This window comes from Tarenaya hassleriana, unplaced genomic scaffold, assembly GCF_000463585.1.
Source record: "Tarenaya hassleriana unplaced genomic scaffold, ASM46358v1 Cleome65, whole genome shotgun sequence".
Taxonomy (NCBI): Eukaryota; Viridiplantae; Streptophyta; class Magnoliopsida; order Brassicales; family Cleomaceae; genus Tarenaya; species Tarenaya hassleriana.
The window spans coordinates 338,315-355,623 of NW_010969032.1; the positions used below are offsets into that span (position 1 = coordinate 338,315).

General features: G+C 34.6%; 2 protein-coding genes across 5 annotated transcripts; both read right to left on the bottom strand.

Annotated features, from left to right (window-relative positions):
- Window positions 1-4,143: 4,143 nt before the first annotated feature.
- Window positions 4,144-5,824, bottom strand: LOC104800157 (ethylene-responsive transcription factor RAP2-4). Its single transcript, XM_010522891.2, has one exon. It carries the CDS (start codon window positions 5,333-5,335, stop codon window positions 4,379-4,381), a length of 957 nt encoding a protein of 318 aa, XP_010521193.1. The 5' UTR covers window positions 5,336-5,824; the 3' UTR covers window positions 4,144-4,378.
- Window positions 5,825-11,671: 5,847 nt separating this feature from the next.
- On the bottom strand, window positions 11,672-15,081 carry LOC104800159 (uncharacterized WD repeat-containing protein C2A9.03). 4 transcript variants are annotated; one of them, XM_010522893.1, is made up of 10 exons: window positions 14,901-15,081; window positions 14,609-14,766; window positions 14,343-14,510; window positions 14,109-14,195; window positions 13,188-13,271; window positions 12,982-13,092; window positions 12,795-12,886; window positions 12,602-12,707; window positions 12,328-12,515; window positions 11,672-12,191 (listed from the first exon to the last, which is right to left on the bottom strand). In XM_010522893.1, exons 2-10 carry the CDS (start codon window positions 14,756-14,758, stop codon window positions 11,876-11,878), a joined length of 1,302 nt encoding a protein of 433 aa, XP_010521195.1. In that variant the 5' UTR covers window positions 14,759-14,766; window positions 14,901-15,081; the 3' UTR covers window positions 11,672-11,875. The 4 variants fall into 4 exon arrangements, with proteins under 4 accessions (XP_010521195.1, XP_010521194.1, XP_019056445.1 ...); XM_010522892.1 differs by having other exon boundaries at window positions 13,188-13,322; XM_019200899.1 differs by having other exon boundaries at window positions 12,055-12,244; window positions 13,188-13,322.
- Between the last annotated feature and the right edge of the window lie 2,228 nt (window positions 15,082-17,309).

The window sequence follows — 17,309 nt, forward strand, 5'->3', positions numbered from 1 at the left end:
ATATATATATATATATATATTCACGTGAAGACATACACATATGATCAGTAGTAGTTCACAAGTCTCGCATACAGTCCAAAGTCGAAGTAAGGATAACTACAGATGGAGCATATCCATGTAGGACCACGACAAAACCAGTTCCTTGGTTCCCAGTCCCGATTTATATTCATGTGTGCGTTTTATTACTAATTATCCCCCGCCCATTAATTATGTTTATAAAATATACACACGTATATCCCAATGCTTGTTTTGTTGAAATTCTATGTTCATCTCTTTTATTTTCATGTAGCTTCGCATTCAATTCTCCCGAAATTTAAATTAAAACGGTGTTCTAGCTACTATTATTCATTTTTCTTTCAAATTGTAATTTAAAATTTTAAACAAAAATATTAAATCAATTATTATTAATAAAAATATGTATTTAAAAATTATTTTTATTTTTTAAAAATTATTTTATTTTATTTTTATATTGAATCCGATTCAAATGCGATCATATCTATCGGTGACCAACCCAAAACCCTAAACAAGAATTCAACTTGGAGAGTAGGAGATGGATACCAATATTCCTAATGGACCAACGCATAGAGTATATTTCAAGTGATACAATATCTCGCTTTAAAATTCGTTCATAATCAATAGGTCAACTATACATGTTGTTTAAAAGTTTAAGGAATAATATCATATCTATCTTTTTTCATAACAAACCCGAATAAATTATTCGCTGCCGTCAATTTTATCCGAATTTAGTCGGTTCATAACATGTATACGATAATATATACTGTAACTATATATATATATTTGGAATATGAAATAAATAATTGATTATAACTCTGCAATTAATGCGGGACATCGTAATTTTTTTTTGTTAGATGACGGATTCAATTAATGTCTCGGACACTTAGGAGGGAATTCATTCCGCATTATTTCCAAGTTCCAGCAAGGTGTGTTTCAATAATTAACAACTTCGAACAGATCTGATTTTAGGTTTAAACCAATATAACTATCACGTTTAATTTAGGTATCCGTACAGATTATATATATATATATATATATATATATAATTTTGAACCATAACATCCACCGGTAAATTGTACTTTGAGATCTTCCTTTCTGGGTGGGGAGTGGCATAAAAAACAAATGTTATCTTGGTTTGTCAAACCAATTAGATTTATAATTTGGGATTATTGTTTTTCTCATTGCTCAATTTATAATTAATGGATGCATTTTTCCATTATATTACCCCTTTTTTGTGTTACACACTAAGCTCTCTGTCATACCCAACTAAATTAAATGTTATACTTACAAAGTTTGTCGACTAAATTTCCAAAATTTATTAATATAAATTAATAAATAATCAATCAAATCAATCATAAAGCCATTTTATCATTGTCTTCTTGCATGCGTGCACCATCTTTTATTAACCAATAAATAGTAAGAGAACAAATTGAAGAAGAAAAAAACGTCACATTATTAAAAAAAAAACAAACAATCCGAAAAAAATTGATGATAAGAAGAAAAAAAAAACCAAAAAATTCAAAAGAATATTGATGTCTCCAAATTTGAAAATGCTGCAAAACCACATTCCATTTTAAATGGATTAGAACATTTCTTTTTATAAATAAACTAAAATCATCAACAAATATTTGAAATCGAGATCAACACAATGATTATTTGAGTTTCCCCCCCAAAAAAAAGGTATGATATTACCCCTCGAAACTTCAATTAATAGTAATATCCCATGGTAAATAATTTTTTTTGTAAATAATATGATAATGGAGTAACAATATTTACTCCTAAAACAGCAAAACTTTCCAAAAACGGAAAGAAAAATCTAAGTGAAGCTGTACAGACAGAATAGGTTTTAAGGAAACCAACTGAAAGAAACTAACAAAGACTTTCGGTTGCAGTTTTCGTTATTGGCGGCGCCTACAATGAAATAATTGTTATTATTATTATTATTATTATTAATTGAAATTGGATTTTATGTTACTTATAATAATGAGCAATAATTATTGTAGGCCCTTTTATTCTTTTTATAATGATGCGACGTGAAATATTGGTCTGGCAATGATTCAACAGGGGGCCCACAACATATATGCCCATAGTGCTAAGCCCACTACAAAAAGCTCACTGTACCCCCACCTCCTCTTTCTGAGTCTTTTCCTTATACATATACATACATACATATATATATATATATATATATATATATGCGTGTGTGATATTTGTGCATATCGTTTGTGGAAATGTCCCACGAAGAAGCGGAGGCGAGATTATTCGTTTTGGATGGGGTGTGTGTGTGGAAACGCCATTATTCACATCGCATTTCTCTTTTCCATTTTTGATAATAAATCATTCAAAGTTAAAATGTTGTGTTCGCAATTCCAAGATTCCGATTCGGATAGATGCATGAATGCTCGTTCTAATTTTTTTTTTAATTTAATTAAGTGTTTCATATTGGAAATCTAAATCTTCTACATAATCTATGATATATGCCGTTCAAATATTCGAATATATCCAAAAAAACCACCCACATTTTCATATATTTATCATTCAATGTTGTGTTCTTATTAATTATACATTAAAAAAATATCTAGCTTCATATATATATATATATTTATTTTTTTATTTTCTCATCAGATCATGTATTTATTCGATTACTATAAGGGAGTTTATTTCATACCCTAAAATTGTGGATTCGACTTCTAGCTAACGCATCTGTCGTCTGTCGATTACGGTCGATTCGCATCCCCATCGTGTGTCGCGGGCTCGTGCAGTGGGACGGGATTTATCTAGCCATATTATTAAAAAAAAAAAAGATTACTATAAACGTAGGCATCTAATCTTCCAAACAATTACTTTAAAAAAAATTATAGATGATTGGTTCGACATTAATCAAAAAACATATGATATTCTAAACTTTAACGATACTAAATAATGCATGTAAAATAAGAATCATCGTCGGGAATATTTGGCTTGGATTTTGATTGAGTTATACTATAAGAAAATCTTGGCATAAGCGAATCAGAATATTCAAGGTAAGCACCGAATCAAATCTTATAGTCTCAACCTTGATAAAATATGAGCAACACCGTATGACAAAAACTATATCTAAATTTTTTATGACGACCCATTATTAAATCGGAATATACTTTTTTCTGCAAATTATAATTGTTTTTTGCTTAATAAATAAATGATGGGGAGCTCCAATTAAAGAAAACTTCAACGAACCCTATCTAGAAATGCTTCAGTAGATATTGAATTGAATTGAAATCGGATTTCTTATGTGAAAATAAAAATGAAAATGAAACGAATTTCGTATTTGACCATATGATTGCATCATCGACAAACGATTGGGCTTTATGTTGGGCCTAAAAGGCTTGCATTTCAAGCCCTAGACGAGAAGTGTAAATTTATAAATGTAGGGGGCTAAAATGAAAATATTGAAAGTAGACTTGTAACTATAGATCACCATCTCTGGTTCTCTATTCAATCATATTCCGACCGTAGAAAAGTTATAATCATTTCGATTCTATATCAAATTCACAGTTTTTTTACAAAATTAGTCATTTTAAAAAAAATCGTTTTTATTTTGTTATTTTTTTCGGAATAAGGTCGAAAAAAATAAGTCATTTAATTTTGTATACATTGGTAACTATTATTTCTATACACACCGTACCACGTGTCCATATCCCGTACATCTGCGACCTCAAAATTGGAAATTAGGCCAATTATGTGGAAGAGGTGTGAACATAATCTTTTGTGGTCCATTCGAAGGCGTGCCTTGACAATCTTATCTTCCTCTTGCGTAAATTGAAATTCTCATACATTTTCTCTTGTCATCATCATCATCATCATCATCATCATCATCATGGGAACAAGAATGCATCAAATTCCATTCTCCCTCGTCCATCAAGCATCAAGGAAGATGATCCCGTTTGCAAGACATGGTAAAATAATTACTTTTAATTAACATTTATTTTTTTTTAAAAAAAGAAGATGAAATACAAAATTAAGATTGCCAAACAATTGAGCATCTAATAGATTTACAAAATTAGATTATCGTTCGTTTATTTTTACTCTGTTCGAACATCTAACAGATTTACTGAACACATTATTAACACACGATTTCAGGATATTATATTACATAAACTTAAAAAACATGCATTAACTCAAATGAAACTGAAGACAAAAAGTACAATGGATCTCGTCCGGTCGTGCATGACAAAAAACACAGCAAGACCGAATTTGAGATTTGACACGACTCTTACATTACACCTAATGGCCACCCTGCAATTACCAAAAACTCCATTGCGGAAGCCTCTAATTACCTAAATACCCCTACCCAAACAACAATTACACATTCTGACACCATCGTTCAGGAAGATAAAATAGACTCCCAATCGATCTCGTACGACGGATACTTCTCCAGGGCGAAATTCGTGTTCCACTGCCCCTGTTCGTCGGAGTCCGCGAAGGTCAGATCCGACAACGGCGAAGACCCGGCGGATCCGTCGCTCTCCGCTGCCGGCGGCGACCCAGCCACCGCGATATCCTCCGTCTTCACTTTCTCCAGCGTCGGTTGCTTCGCCGTTGATGACTTCTTCCGGGGCTGCTTCTCCGACCGCCCCTGCTTCTGGGTCTCGGCCAAAGTCCGGCAAATGGCGTCGAGCTTAGCGTCGACGGAGGAGTGAAGCGGCTGGTACTCGCCGATTTGGGACCCGCTGTGGCGGAGGGAGGGGAAGTTCAGGCGAGCGAAATCTCCGCGGAGCCTGAAAGCCGCCTCGTCGTAGGCGAGGGCGGCTTCCTCGGCCGTGTCGAAGGTTCCAAGCCAGAGCCTAGTCCGGTTCCTGGGAAGACGGATCTCAGCGACCCATTTGCCCCAGTGCCTCTGCCTCACCCCTCTGTACAGCTTCGTCGGCTTCGGCGGTTGCCCCGACCCGAACCCGAAACCCGACCCGATGGAACCTGGGTTCTTCATGAGGACCGGTTTCGGGCCGAGGAGATTCGAAAAGGAGCCGCCTTGGTTGTGAGGAAGTGGGAACCCGTAGCCATGGAGGTCGATCTGGGACTGGATCTGAGAAGATGGGTTCAACCCGGGTAGCTGGACATCCGACCCAAATGAAAACGGGTGGGCCATGGACGTCGAACAGATTTCCGGGAAAGATCCGAAGGTAGAAGAAGGAGAAGGAGAGGGAAACGAAGAAGAAGAAGAAGAAGAAGGGGAAGGGCTTTTAAAAAAAGGAACAAGCGCTTCCATGAGTTCACCACCAAAGGGATCCGAACGTTGAATTCTTCTGCTACTATTGTTGTAGAACTCCATAGCTGCTGCCATTCAGAGGAAAATCTTACAAAAATCTAGAAAAAAACAAAGTACAAATCTTTGAGAAGAAACTTCCTTGATCTTGTTAAAAGCAAAAAGAAAAGGAATTTCTGATAAAAGATGGATCGAAGAGGTCTAAAATATGCAACCTCTGTGCAGATCCGAGATTGAGGGATCAAAAATTACCCTCCTAGACGATTTAATCTACAAAAAAAAAACAGAAAAAACACAGAAAAATACTGAAATCGGCAGAATATTAGAAAACAAATCGAGATTTCACAAGCTTGGTCTTCCAAATAAATTTTCAGATTAAACCAATCGAGAAAAAACCCAGAAATCGATTTCCAATTTTCTTTCTAGAAAACAGGGGTGAAAATGCACGGAAATAAAATTCAAGGAGAAAAATAAAAAACGCTCAATTTTTTTTTTTTTTTTGTGACACTCAAACTCTCTCTCTCTCTCTTTTTTTGTGTGATGGAGAAAAACACTCACTCACCGATGCCCTTTATCTCACTAGCTTGGCGCTCTTTATATAATGGACGTAGCGTGTCCTTGCTTTAATTATCTCTTCTATATTTTTATTTTTGTTACTATTAATTTAATTTATTTTTTTTGTCTTCCTTGTAATTTTGTCTTTTTTATAATATATATATATTTTTGGAAGCAACGTATTGTTAAAGATATATATTATTATCTCTTGTGAATTAGCCTCGGGTTCTTTTTACCTCCGAATATTCCCTTTTAAAAGCGTATTTTTCATGAAAAAAAAAGTCTGCTTTTGTTCTCTAATGTATACATCGATCAAATGAAAAAAATATATATATAGCTATGTAAAACGAAATTTCTCTAAATATCTCATAATTTAAACATAATATTAATTTCTCAAGGAATGCATGATACAATTTGCAAGAAAAATAAAAATAATAATATGACATCTAGCGACCATAGAAAATGATACCAAACAGTTTAGGAAAAACAAATGTGAAATCCATTAATTTTTTAAAAAATATGACATGTATAGGCTAACAAAAAAAATGACATGTCTAAAGAGGGAGCCGGTCGAGAAATGACATGCAGCCAATGAAAAGACGACGCGTATCACACTAACTGCCACGTTTCGGACACGTGTCGACATGTCATTACACGTTTCAGTGGAAGTTAATGATCACACCCGTTTTTGTTGACCAATCTGCTTTAGCATTCACACACTGTGCTTACTATCATCATTATGTTCAATTATTAACTATACGTAGTATTTTTGTTACAATATATATATGAACTAAAGGGTGCAATATGGTGTATATACATGTTTATTTCATGTACGGTTCGTCAAATCTTATGTATATTGTAACTTTAATACATATTCCGAATATTTATACACCAATTTATGCGATTATTGCATCAAAACACTAAAAAATTGCATGTGTGGTTAGTGTGGTTCATATAACTTAATAATTTAGTTTTTCTTATATACTTTTTAGATGTTTCATTTATCTCGTCATTTATATGAAAATACTAATTATTAAATATAATTAAATAATACATTATATCGGTTTGGTAATAATTAATGAAAGAGATAAGGTTATATAGAAAGGCATGGGGCATGCAGCTCCAAAAAACGGTCGTGATATTTTTTATTATTATGGATCACCAAACTCATATAAGCCTTTTTAGTTTTGACATTTTGCAGATGATTTAATATTTATCTTTATTATCCTTTCATTTCCTATCATTACATCATGATATTAGATAATTAACCATCTATTTTGTCATTATTTTATATGTTCCCTAAAAAGACGGGGATAATTAACAATTCTAAATTAGACAGGAAAACTTTTTTTTGATAACCGAGTATCTCGGACCGAAGTCCAGACTAATCTCGGACTGAAATTAGACGGAAAACTTATATTACAATATCGAGATACGATTGAACAGTCGATACAATTATAATGAAAACTTATATTACAATATCGTAAATGATTGCTAAGCATTATATTAATGGCGGTGTGTATGATGTGATATTATGTTAAATAATTATAGTGGGTGGTTTAGACTTTGTAGCAATTCCACGAAGAAAATGAAAAGAAGTCTCTAGAGAGGTTAGGAATGAATGGTGGGGAACCTCCACCGATAGTCCATTACCATCTTTATTATGTCACATTTAAATTCTTAAATTTAAAAAATGCTTATCGTAGGTCCACTTACTCATCATCTTATCTCGTTACATATCCTATTCCGATCATGGTATATAGTATGTCCAAACTATATATAATTAATATTCGCAAGCGCAGACACTGACGAATTTTTAATGCAAATGGCGTTGTCGGGCTAATTATCTCAATATAATTTTGATTGATCGATTGGAGGAATGGTGCAATTGAAGTTTTATTTAGATGTATGGAGGCACGAAAACATAAAAAAAAAAATACCGAAAATTGAACAAGATTAGGTTATTCTCGGATCAAATATTTCATTTATTTATTTATTTGTATAGTTTTAGATATTATTTGTTTTTTCTTTCTTTCTACCGAATTCTTTCATAAGAAATATTGTTTAAATTCCGCTTGTTTTTTTATTTATAAAATCTTCAACAGCCAAAGAATTCTACCAAATACCAAACTCTTAATTTTATGTTGTTCATATAATAATTATTTGTTGATTAAGTGTCTACCGTTTTCCACATCATATAAGACGTTGCATTGCTGTTGTTGTTTTTTTATAACCGAGCATCTTGGGCCGAAGTCTAGATTAATATTGGGGCTGTGAATCAACCATGCGATTTGAATTATACGTTCTCTCCCTAACTTAAGACTCAAACTCGAGACGAGACAGACGTTTTACGTCTCCGTTTCATCGGTTGAACTATTCAAATTGGGTGTTGCATGGTTGTTGTTATCACATGCTTGTTGTTATCACATACATTCATATATATATATCTATATGCATATATCTCATTATATATCGTGATAATGAGCTGGACTTTATAGTCTTCAAATACTATATTTTTTACATCTTCCTATTGTTATCATACAACACTAATAGAGATATAAAAAATGAAGTTCATTAGTCAACGGTTTGTAGGATAATATCGCAAACAACCCATTAATTACGATACAATATATATATATATATATGTATGTATATAGTTTTCATCAATATTTCGTAACAATTAAAAAAAGGTACAAATAATTAGGAGGAACTTTGTTGATCAAGGGAGGCTCACGTGCGTCGCTCGTGACACCGCAGAACGAATGGTTCATCTTTTGCGGCGGTGGCGGCGGAAGAAGAAAGTCTTCAGGCCTTTCATGGAGCCGTCAAATCGGGGGTCTGTTATTGTTATTTATTTTGTCTGAAATGTTAATTTATGATATCTTAATTATGAGTTATTTAATATATTATGTATAATATATAAGGGAATTTGTATACAATTATTCACAACGTTTTATAATGAGTTGTTATTATTGGTGTATTGACATGTTTGTATTGTTTTTCATTCTATATATATATATATGCATACATATCTCTTTTTTTTTTTTGTTAACGTATATATGCATATCTTTGTAACCGTAATATCATAATAATAAAGCAAACTTTATTTCCAAACAGTTATTTGTGAGATTTGAATTCAATAGTTATGAATTTAATTATGTTAATGATTATTCCTAAATGTGGAATAACGAAAATAATCGGAATAAGTATCGGAGCATGTCGACCGGGGACGTGAAATGTCAAATGCATTTGCTTAGCTGTCTTTAAACTTGACAACTCTCTTCCTTCATTAACTAATGCACATCTGTCCTTTTTATTATTATTGTTTTTAAATTTTTTTAATAATAATTTTCACTCAAATCTGTATGCTGCAAAATATTAATGCTCATTAACCTTACATCAAACTTAAGTATTAAATTTTCGCCAATTTAAATAAATATTTCAGAAATCAGCATTTTAAGAGTTAAGATCTGCTTTTTTTTTTTTGTATGCGCATAACTCAGTTGATTAGTCAGATAATTATAGTGAAATTTATAAATGTGGACAAAATTATACAAATATCAACTTTTTTTTTTTGTGAAACTTCGATTCAACAGTCAAAACTTTGAAAATATCAGAGAATACAATATGATACAATTTGCTTGAATATAAATTTCCCACGTAGGCTCCGAATTACCTCAAATTCACATCTACTGATGCATGGTTGTGCGTGCGAGTCGTACGTTTTTGTGGATCGTTATTTTTTTATTTTATTTTGTGCAATTCCACATTGGGGGATATTTTTGTATTTCTTTTTTGTTAACTATATTTTTGTATTTCTCATTTGTTAAATAACATGGAAAAATATGAAAACATACCCTGATATTATTTTATCAACTTATAAATATTCTATAACTTACGATTCCAGACAACCTACGAAAATGGAGATCGTGAATATTTATTTGGTATTTAAGGTGTTGAATGAAAAAAGTTTTCGGAGATTTTATATTTCAAAAAATGAAAAAATCGACAATCAAGTTTTTTAAATTTAGTTTCTTAAAAACCTGAAAATCTATTTTATGAAAAATAATAATAATTAAAAATCAAAAGCCATATTTTTTAGATTTACAAATTTATAAAATCCAGAAATAAAAAATTTAAAACTAAAAACCAAAAACCAAAATCCTAAAATTAAAACCACTGTAGGCCTAAAAGAATATTAATTGTTTTTTTTTTAAAAGAACTGAAAATTAATTCCACCAAAGAAAAAAAAAAAGACACGGGGAATGGAAGTATCCCTAAAGTCTCTTTTAGAAGTCCTTACACGCGGTTTCCGTCAAACGCGGCGGTTTCTCTTTTGGTCATATGACCGTTATAGAACTGCCACGTGTCCAAATTCGATGGTCCAGATTGTCCCAAATCAAGGGCCCAGATTGTGCCAAATCTATCTCTAGATTCTCTGCAGAGTATGGTCTTCGTGAACTGTAACCAACCCTATTCCACTTGTGTCTCACTCCCACGTTGCTCTGTCTTGATTTTGTTTTTATTTTCACACAAATTCCTCGAGAATACTGAAATTTTACATAAATATAATCCGATTTCACGTGACAGTTAGGGTTTAAGAATTAGGGTTTATTTTCTGGTTCAGAACGTAGAGTTCACATTTTTTTTATGATAACAATTTCCATGCAGCAATCTTTATATACAGAAAACAAAGATATACGTATAATTCGAGTAGACAGAGAATTTTATAAAACTTTGAATTAAATGACAGATATAATATAACGATTATGAATCAAAAGGGTGAAATTATTTATAATATAATATATATACGCTTTGGTAGGATCGAAGGAGGGTGTCGTTATCGGAGCAGTTGGACGTCGTTTTTAGTGGGGGAGAGATTGCATGTGAATATTAGGTGAATTGTCTCCATTCTCCAGTAAGTCCATCGATTTTTTCAAGATCTATATTTTCGTGACACTACGAATAACGTGCCATATGGTCCATTTTCAATATTTTTTTTTATATTTAAATGTTTGACCAACTATTCTATCGTTCACGTGAGGCACATAAATGCTGATCATGGAGTAGAAAAAAGAAAAAGAAAAATGCGTTTACTGCATTCATCAGTATGGAAATTTTATGAAAAACGTGAAAACTACAGAAAATTTTACACATTGTAAATGAGCTTTAATCAAAATAAAAGCTTAATTTAACCACTGTTTCATCGTATTATACCATATGTAATGTATTTCGCGGTTCCTCGTTTTTTACTTTTTCAGTTTGGACAAAAGTCCTAACCAACTTTCTTTGTTTTGTTTTCTTTGGTATTTTTTTGTAATTAATTGCATTTAAATCCGGTGGGATCCTACCAAGGGCATTTTTCTTTATCTATATCCGTACGATTTAACGCTGATTAATAATTTGTAACGTAATCACTTGCAAATTCAAATTTCAAAACCCAATCGAGAAAAGGTTAAAGTTGAACCGTGAAATAAGGGGATCCAACTTTTTTTTTTTTTTTTTTTGTTTTTTTTGCTATGAGCTCTTGCTGATGGTAGCTACGGTAATTCAGTGGCCGTCAACTACAGACCCATGAACATAGGCCCATTGACATAGACCCATTAACGTAGGCCCATCACAGGCCCATTAACATCCAAAACGAGAGAGAGAGAGTTCCGTTACCTGCTTATATACATTTAGACAGACAAATTCGTATACAGAACCCACGACAGCAACAGGCAATACAAAGGAAACCCCCATAAATTTTGTTATGGTGGTCAAAAAAAAAATTTAATTTGATAAATAAATATATCAAACGATTAAAATATCTCTAACCCTCGAAATTGAAAAGTAATTATCCACGTATCAATAATATCATTAAAAAAAAGTATCCTTGTACACATTCTAATATTTAGTATATTTATTTGTTAAATTTAAAATTAAAATTCAATAAATAAAAAAAATTACACTAAACTTATAACATAATTATGTATTAGATCCTTTTCTTCTCCATTTGAAAGTTTTTTTTTCCTGCCAGGAGAAGAAGAAGAAGAAAAACACACACAAACTCTAACTAAAGCATCAGAAGAAGATAGAATCAAGATAATGAAGGTGACGGCGGCGATTGAACTCGAGCAAGCTGCCGTAAGTACGGTCGGCCACTCCGACAAAGAGAGCCTCCGAGTCGGGACTGAAGGAGATTCCCGCAATCTCTCCAAACATGTCGATCTCTTGGCAATGCTCGTAACCCGACTCCGTGTCGATGACGTGGACAAAGTCCGCCGGCTCTGCCATTGCCAAGAACCGCCCGTCCGACGTGAACCTCAGCGCCCTAATCGCTCCCATGTTTCCCTTTATCACACCAAATGATTCCGACATGTTCCGTATGTCCCACAGCCTGGAGGTCGGTGAACAATTTGGTTAATAATCGAATAACCAAACTGATCCGAACTGAATAAATCCGATATAAAAAACGAATGGTTATGATTTCTCCCAAAACCGAAATAACCGAAACCTGACATGCCCATCCCTACCTGCAGGTTGTGTCTTGGTTCCCTGTCGCAAGGACTACACCGTTCGGATGCCAGGCCGATGCGAACGAGTAGTCCAGATGGCCTTCGAGACTGGATGTGACCTTCCCGGATTGAGCGTCCGCTATCAAGCACTCGGAACTGTCCCCGAGAATCGCCAGCAACTTCCCGTCTGGACTTGCAGAGGCATTCTACGTAATTGGACGGGAAATATGAGATCGGAAAAGTTTAATAGAGAGACGATATGATGAGATTTTACGGAATTTTACGGTCTTACATTGACAGACCAGTCGAAGGTGAAATCGTTGAGACAGGCAAAGTTTCCGACGTCGAATACACGGACCCTACAGTCGTTGTTGGCCATCATAACCCTCAACGAGCCACTGCTTAAGACAACAGCATGAGTTCAGTTTTTTTTGTCTTCCGAAATGTTTTTCTGTTCGAGGACTTGAAAAAGAAATCGCTTTCACCTGGGAGAGTGATATATGTCGACGGCATTAGTGATGGCATTTTCATCGGACGTAACCCTCGTGCAGAACGCAACTCCAGGTCTGTTAACGAACTGCGAAATTCATCGAACAGGCAAAAAGAGTGGGAAATCTTATGATAAAAGACTATAGCTTTGCCGGTAGAAAAACTGCGTAAGAAATTTGTTACCTTGCAGATAAGCTCCCCTTGGAATCCACCGGCTGCGATCAGATTATCTTTAGCAGCCATTGTACTTATCTGAACACGTGATAGCGAATGGGACAACGATCCCGTTTGCTTCTGCGGATTTTTCGATCACAAAAATCAGTTTTTTCAGCTTCGACGAAAGATCAAAAGATTTCACGAACAGTGATACCGAAGATAAAAAAGCTCACCAGTGTAGGAACAACGGGTTTTGCCACGTTAAGAACTTCTTTCCCTCTCCGGAGCAAAGATGACCAGTGCATAAGAGAGTAGTTCTGCATAAGGTACACGTCATGTTTCGATGTTGCCCATAGCAAGTTCCTCAGCTGGAAAAGCAAATACCACAGAGATAGGCGGTATACGATACATCAGAAGTAAATTACGGTATTGGCAAATGGAAAATACGATGCGATATCTCGCATGTAAAATGGATTTTGGGTCGGAAAACCGAAAGCAGCAGAAGTTTATGGAACCGAAATACGACGACAGGTTCAAGCAACTCATGCCAAGTTTTTCTAACTTGTTAAGGAAATAAATCTGCTAAGAATGGATTTTGGTTTAGAGAAGAAGTCCTTGTGAACATATTCCTATCATACCATATGTTTAAAAAAAACGAATCCTTATTCCTTAGGGCGCCGAGCTGCACAGATATAACTCCGAAACCTGCTCAAGAGAAGAAGAAATACATTTCCTAAATGCGGTAAAAAGGTTAACCGGTTAAGGCATAAGAGGTATGGTTTCCAAATGCAAAGCTTTAATTAGCGGTGAAAGCAATTCCGAGTTTTCTTCCTATGAAATTTGCTAGTGTATGATATACTAACAATTTTCATGAACAAGATAGATTTTCCGATTTCGCCAAGAACAGTCTTGAAATTACAGAATATATTTGTCCATGAGTAAACTATTGAATGCGTATTATCTATAAATTTGAAAAGTTAGGAAGAGTTCTGAGATTGTGAAAGTAGCAACTCGTTTAAGCCTATCTAGTTTCTTGGTTCTTCACCACAATACATTTTCGCATCCGAGAAGAGAATTCAGACACGAACACAAACCCAAAACACTGAAACAGATCACAGATCAATCAGCATGAGATATACGAGCAAGATCTCTACCTGAAAATGTACAATTGTGGATTTGACGAGCCTCGTATTGAACTGGAAGTCATAGAAGTTCTTTCCTTTCTTCACTTGCAAGCATTCCTGCCACCAACATCATACAACTCCATCGTCAGTCTAAGATAATTGCTGATTTCTCCTAACGCAGAACTTCTTCCAGTCTGAAGATTTTACAGAACAGATCATCGATTCGGACATGGAATATACACAGGTTGTATCGCCAGAACCAACCTTGTCGAGCACCTCACGGGATCCGGAGAGGCTCTCGAAATTTTTATACTGCTTCAACCTTGTCTCACGGTATTTGTCTCTGGTAAAACTCATCCTTTCCCAAGGGATTCCTTGTATGTCTTTTCCATCCCTAGCTTCTGCCGCACAAGTATCAGTGTTCGGCTTACTCTGTGGATTCCATAGAATGATTTTCCATCACAAATTCTAGCCAATTAACAAAACCCTGAAGAAGCTATCATCTGTGAATGGGATCAGAAGCAGCATACCAATTCGAAATCATCATCGAAGTCCGAGCCCTCAGAGTCCGAATCAATTTCACTCAGGTTATCGCCTTCTCCAAAGGCAAAGGGTTCGTCCCCGAAATCCATAACTCCTTGATAGTCTTCGTCAAAGTACTCGAGATCAAAGTTGTCCATTTTCAAACCTGCATTAGAAAAACCCTCCATGATTGAAATCGACAGAATATACATGCGCGAAAAACCCTCAAATTTCATCCAAAATTGAACATGGCTACTGTAGTCGAGTATCGAAAGAGGAAGAGGAGAACAGCAAACAAACCTGTTCCAAGTCGATTAATCACAGCAAGATTTTCCCGAGAAAAGGACGGAAAATCGCGGTATTCAAAAAATCAAAGCGACGGAAACACAGAGAGTCACCGAGACAGAGAAATCAAACTGAAGAAGAAGAAAGTTATGCGAAAATTGTTTGATCGAATCGAAGAAAAGAGAGAGACAGAGCAAGCTGCAGAGGAGCAAAGCGAGGGAAGAGGTTGAGACGTTTACTTATAACGGTGGAGACGAGAGAGAGGTTTGAATGTAGGGCCCAGAGCTAGAATGTGGGACCGGTTGTTGCCGGTTAAACATTAACCTGGGTTAGAATCCGGGCTTTAAATGTTGCGCGATTGCGTCCGCCCTTGGTTACCGGAACAGCCGTTACTCGGTCAGTTTCAACGTCATTTCTTCTTAAAATAAGTATATTCCGTTTTACTATTAACTTGGAAGTTTCAGCCATGTGTTAAACGGCCGAAAATTAAATTTTCAAATTCCCTAATATATAGAAATAAAATATTTCACATAATTAACGAATCTCCTGTATTTAATTAACAACGGAGTATAAAGATATTTTTTACTTTTTATATGTAAATACAACTAATTTTAAACTAGTTACATGTAATTAGTGTTGTTTGTTTAATTCATGGATTTTCTGTGCCAATAATTAATTAAGGAGTTTGTAAAAACGAATCCAATCGTTATATTCCCATTTCAAAAATATGTTATAGTTTTACCGAGAAAAGTATATTAATATGCATGTTTTTTGAAAATAATCTTTGAATATCTTTGGGATATCGGTTGCTTTGCTATATAACATTGACGTAATTTGTTTTTTTTATATAATCGGGTGATCCCAAGTCTAAAGATCCAGACTAATCCCGACCCACGCACACGACCCTACAACACACACGTGAATGTGAAACACTCGAAGGTGGCAGGAGGAAAATCTCTATAATCTAGGTGTTGAACCCACGACCTCGTTTACAGGATGAGTACTCTCAAACCAACATTGACGTAATTTGTTATGCTCCTAACTTTTGATTTTGAATTAATTAGCTAAATACCTTTCTCCCCTAATCTGTTTTAAATGGATATTTTATAACTATTTGTCGATATATATATATATATATATATATATATATATGTATATTTAAATATCTGTGGAGATTAAGTTAATCGTAATTAACGAACCCATAAACTTTGTTGCTAAAAGTCTTCGGGAACGATTAACGAAGGTTTCCATGTTTTACTTCTTGGGATTTTTTTTTTTTAAAAGAGCTTTTTTTTATTAAGTTAGACCAACATTATACCAAAAAAAAAATTAGACCAACATGAAATTTGAAACTATTATGCGACATGTCACATTCAGGGCGTCATATTTTTACGAACATTCAACTAAGGGTAGTTTCGTCAAATCATATATCCCTTTCAAGTTGAAACTAATTCTACCTAAAATCTATTTGCAAAAAAAAAAATCACAAATATATCGAACAAGTCACTGCCACCAGTGTTCACAATTCAGTGTTTGATTCTGATTTTTCGTAAAATTTCGGGTTTGACTATAAATTAAGAAAGTTGGGGTCTAACAAGTAAATATCTTTATATTAGGGACTTCAAAATAAATAACAAATGAGAGCTCTCTCGCTGGAGAAAAAAACTCCAGTCCACCAACCGGTATCTAATGAAGACACGTGTCATATTCTGGATGGTGTGGCGGATTTATGTAGTACCACGTGGAATTAACGGCGTTAAGTTAACCGGAGTTAGGTTCGTTTAGGTCCCACGCGTAATTAAGACCAGGTGCCTGGTTTCGTACACATTTGTCCGTTTGCGGTAGGATTGACGGCCGTTTCCTCTGCCGTCGTGTAACTTCGCGGTCACGACACATGCTATGTCGGATCTTTGAGATAACCTTTGGTCTCTCAGAGTAAACAGAAGAAATCCCACGTAAACTCCATTATTAAAATGTAAAATCCTATAATAAATATATAAATTGATTTATGAATATTTTTATGGAGAAATCATCGGATAATAGATGATTTGATTTCTGATTTTCAGTCACCTATAAGTTTGTAACCGAGATCACAGGTTGCTTGTAAGGATATACATCGATTTTTTATTTATTTATTTATTTGCCCTAATAACTATTTTATCCTTTTTACTTTCGAATGATTGGTCGGACGGTTTCCATTTATATGACTTTTCGCCCACCATTTTCATTTTTATACACATCTCACCCTTATCTTATATTTTAATTAGACATTTAAAAAAAAAAAAAAGAAGCGGTCCCATCATCTTGTTGGCCCGTTTCAATATTGGGCGTGGCGTTGGCCCATAATGATGGATTGGGCTTCGGCCCGTAACATATGGTAATTCAGATTCAGGTCAAGAAACGTGATCTCAGTAGCTGGAAGAA

Excerpts from the sequence above, each read along its gene's own strand:
- LOC104800157 (XM_010522891.2), bottom strand. The coding sequence starts at position 5,335 with ATGGCAGCAGCTATGGAGTTCTACAACAATAGTAGCAGAAGAATTCAA.
- LOC104800159 (XM_010522892.1), bottom strand. The coding sequence starts at position 14,758 with ATGGACAACTTTGATCTCGAGTACTTTGACGAAGACTATCAAGGAGTT. Across the intron at positions 13,093-13,187 it reads AACCCGTTGTTCCTACACTG|AAGCAAACGGGATCGTTGTC; the intron begins GTGAGCTTTTTT and ends AAAAATCCGCAG. Across the intron at positions 12,887-12,981 it reads AAGGGGAGCTTATCTGCAAG|TTCGTTAACAGACCTGGAGT; the intron begins GTAACAAATTTC and ends TGAATTTCGCAG.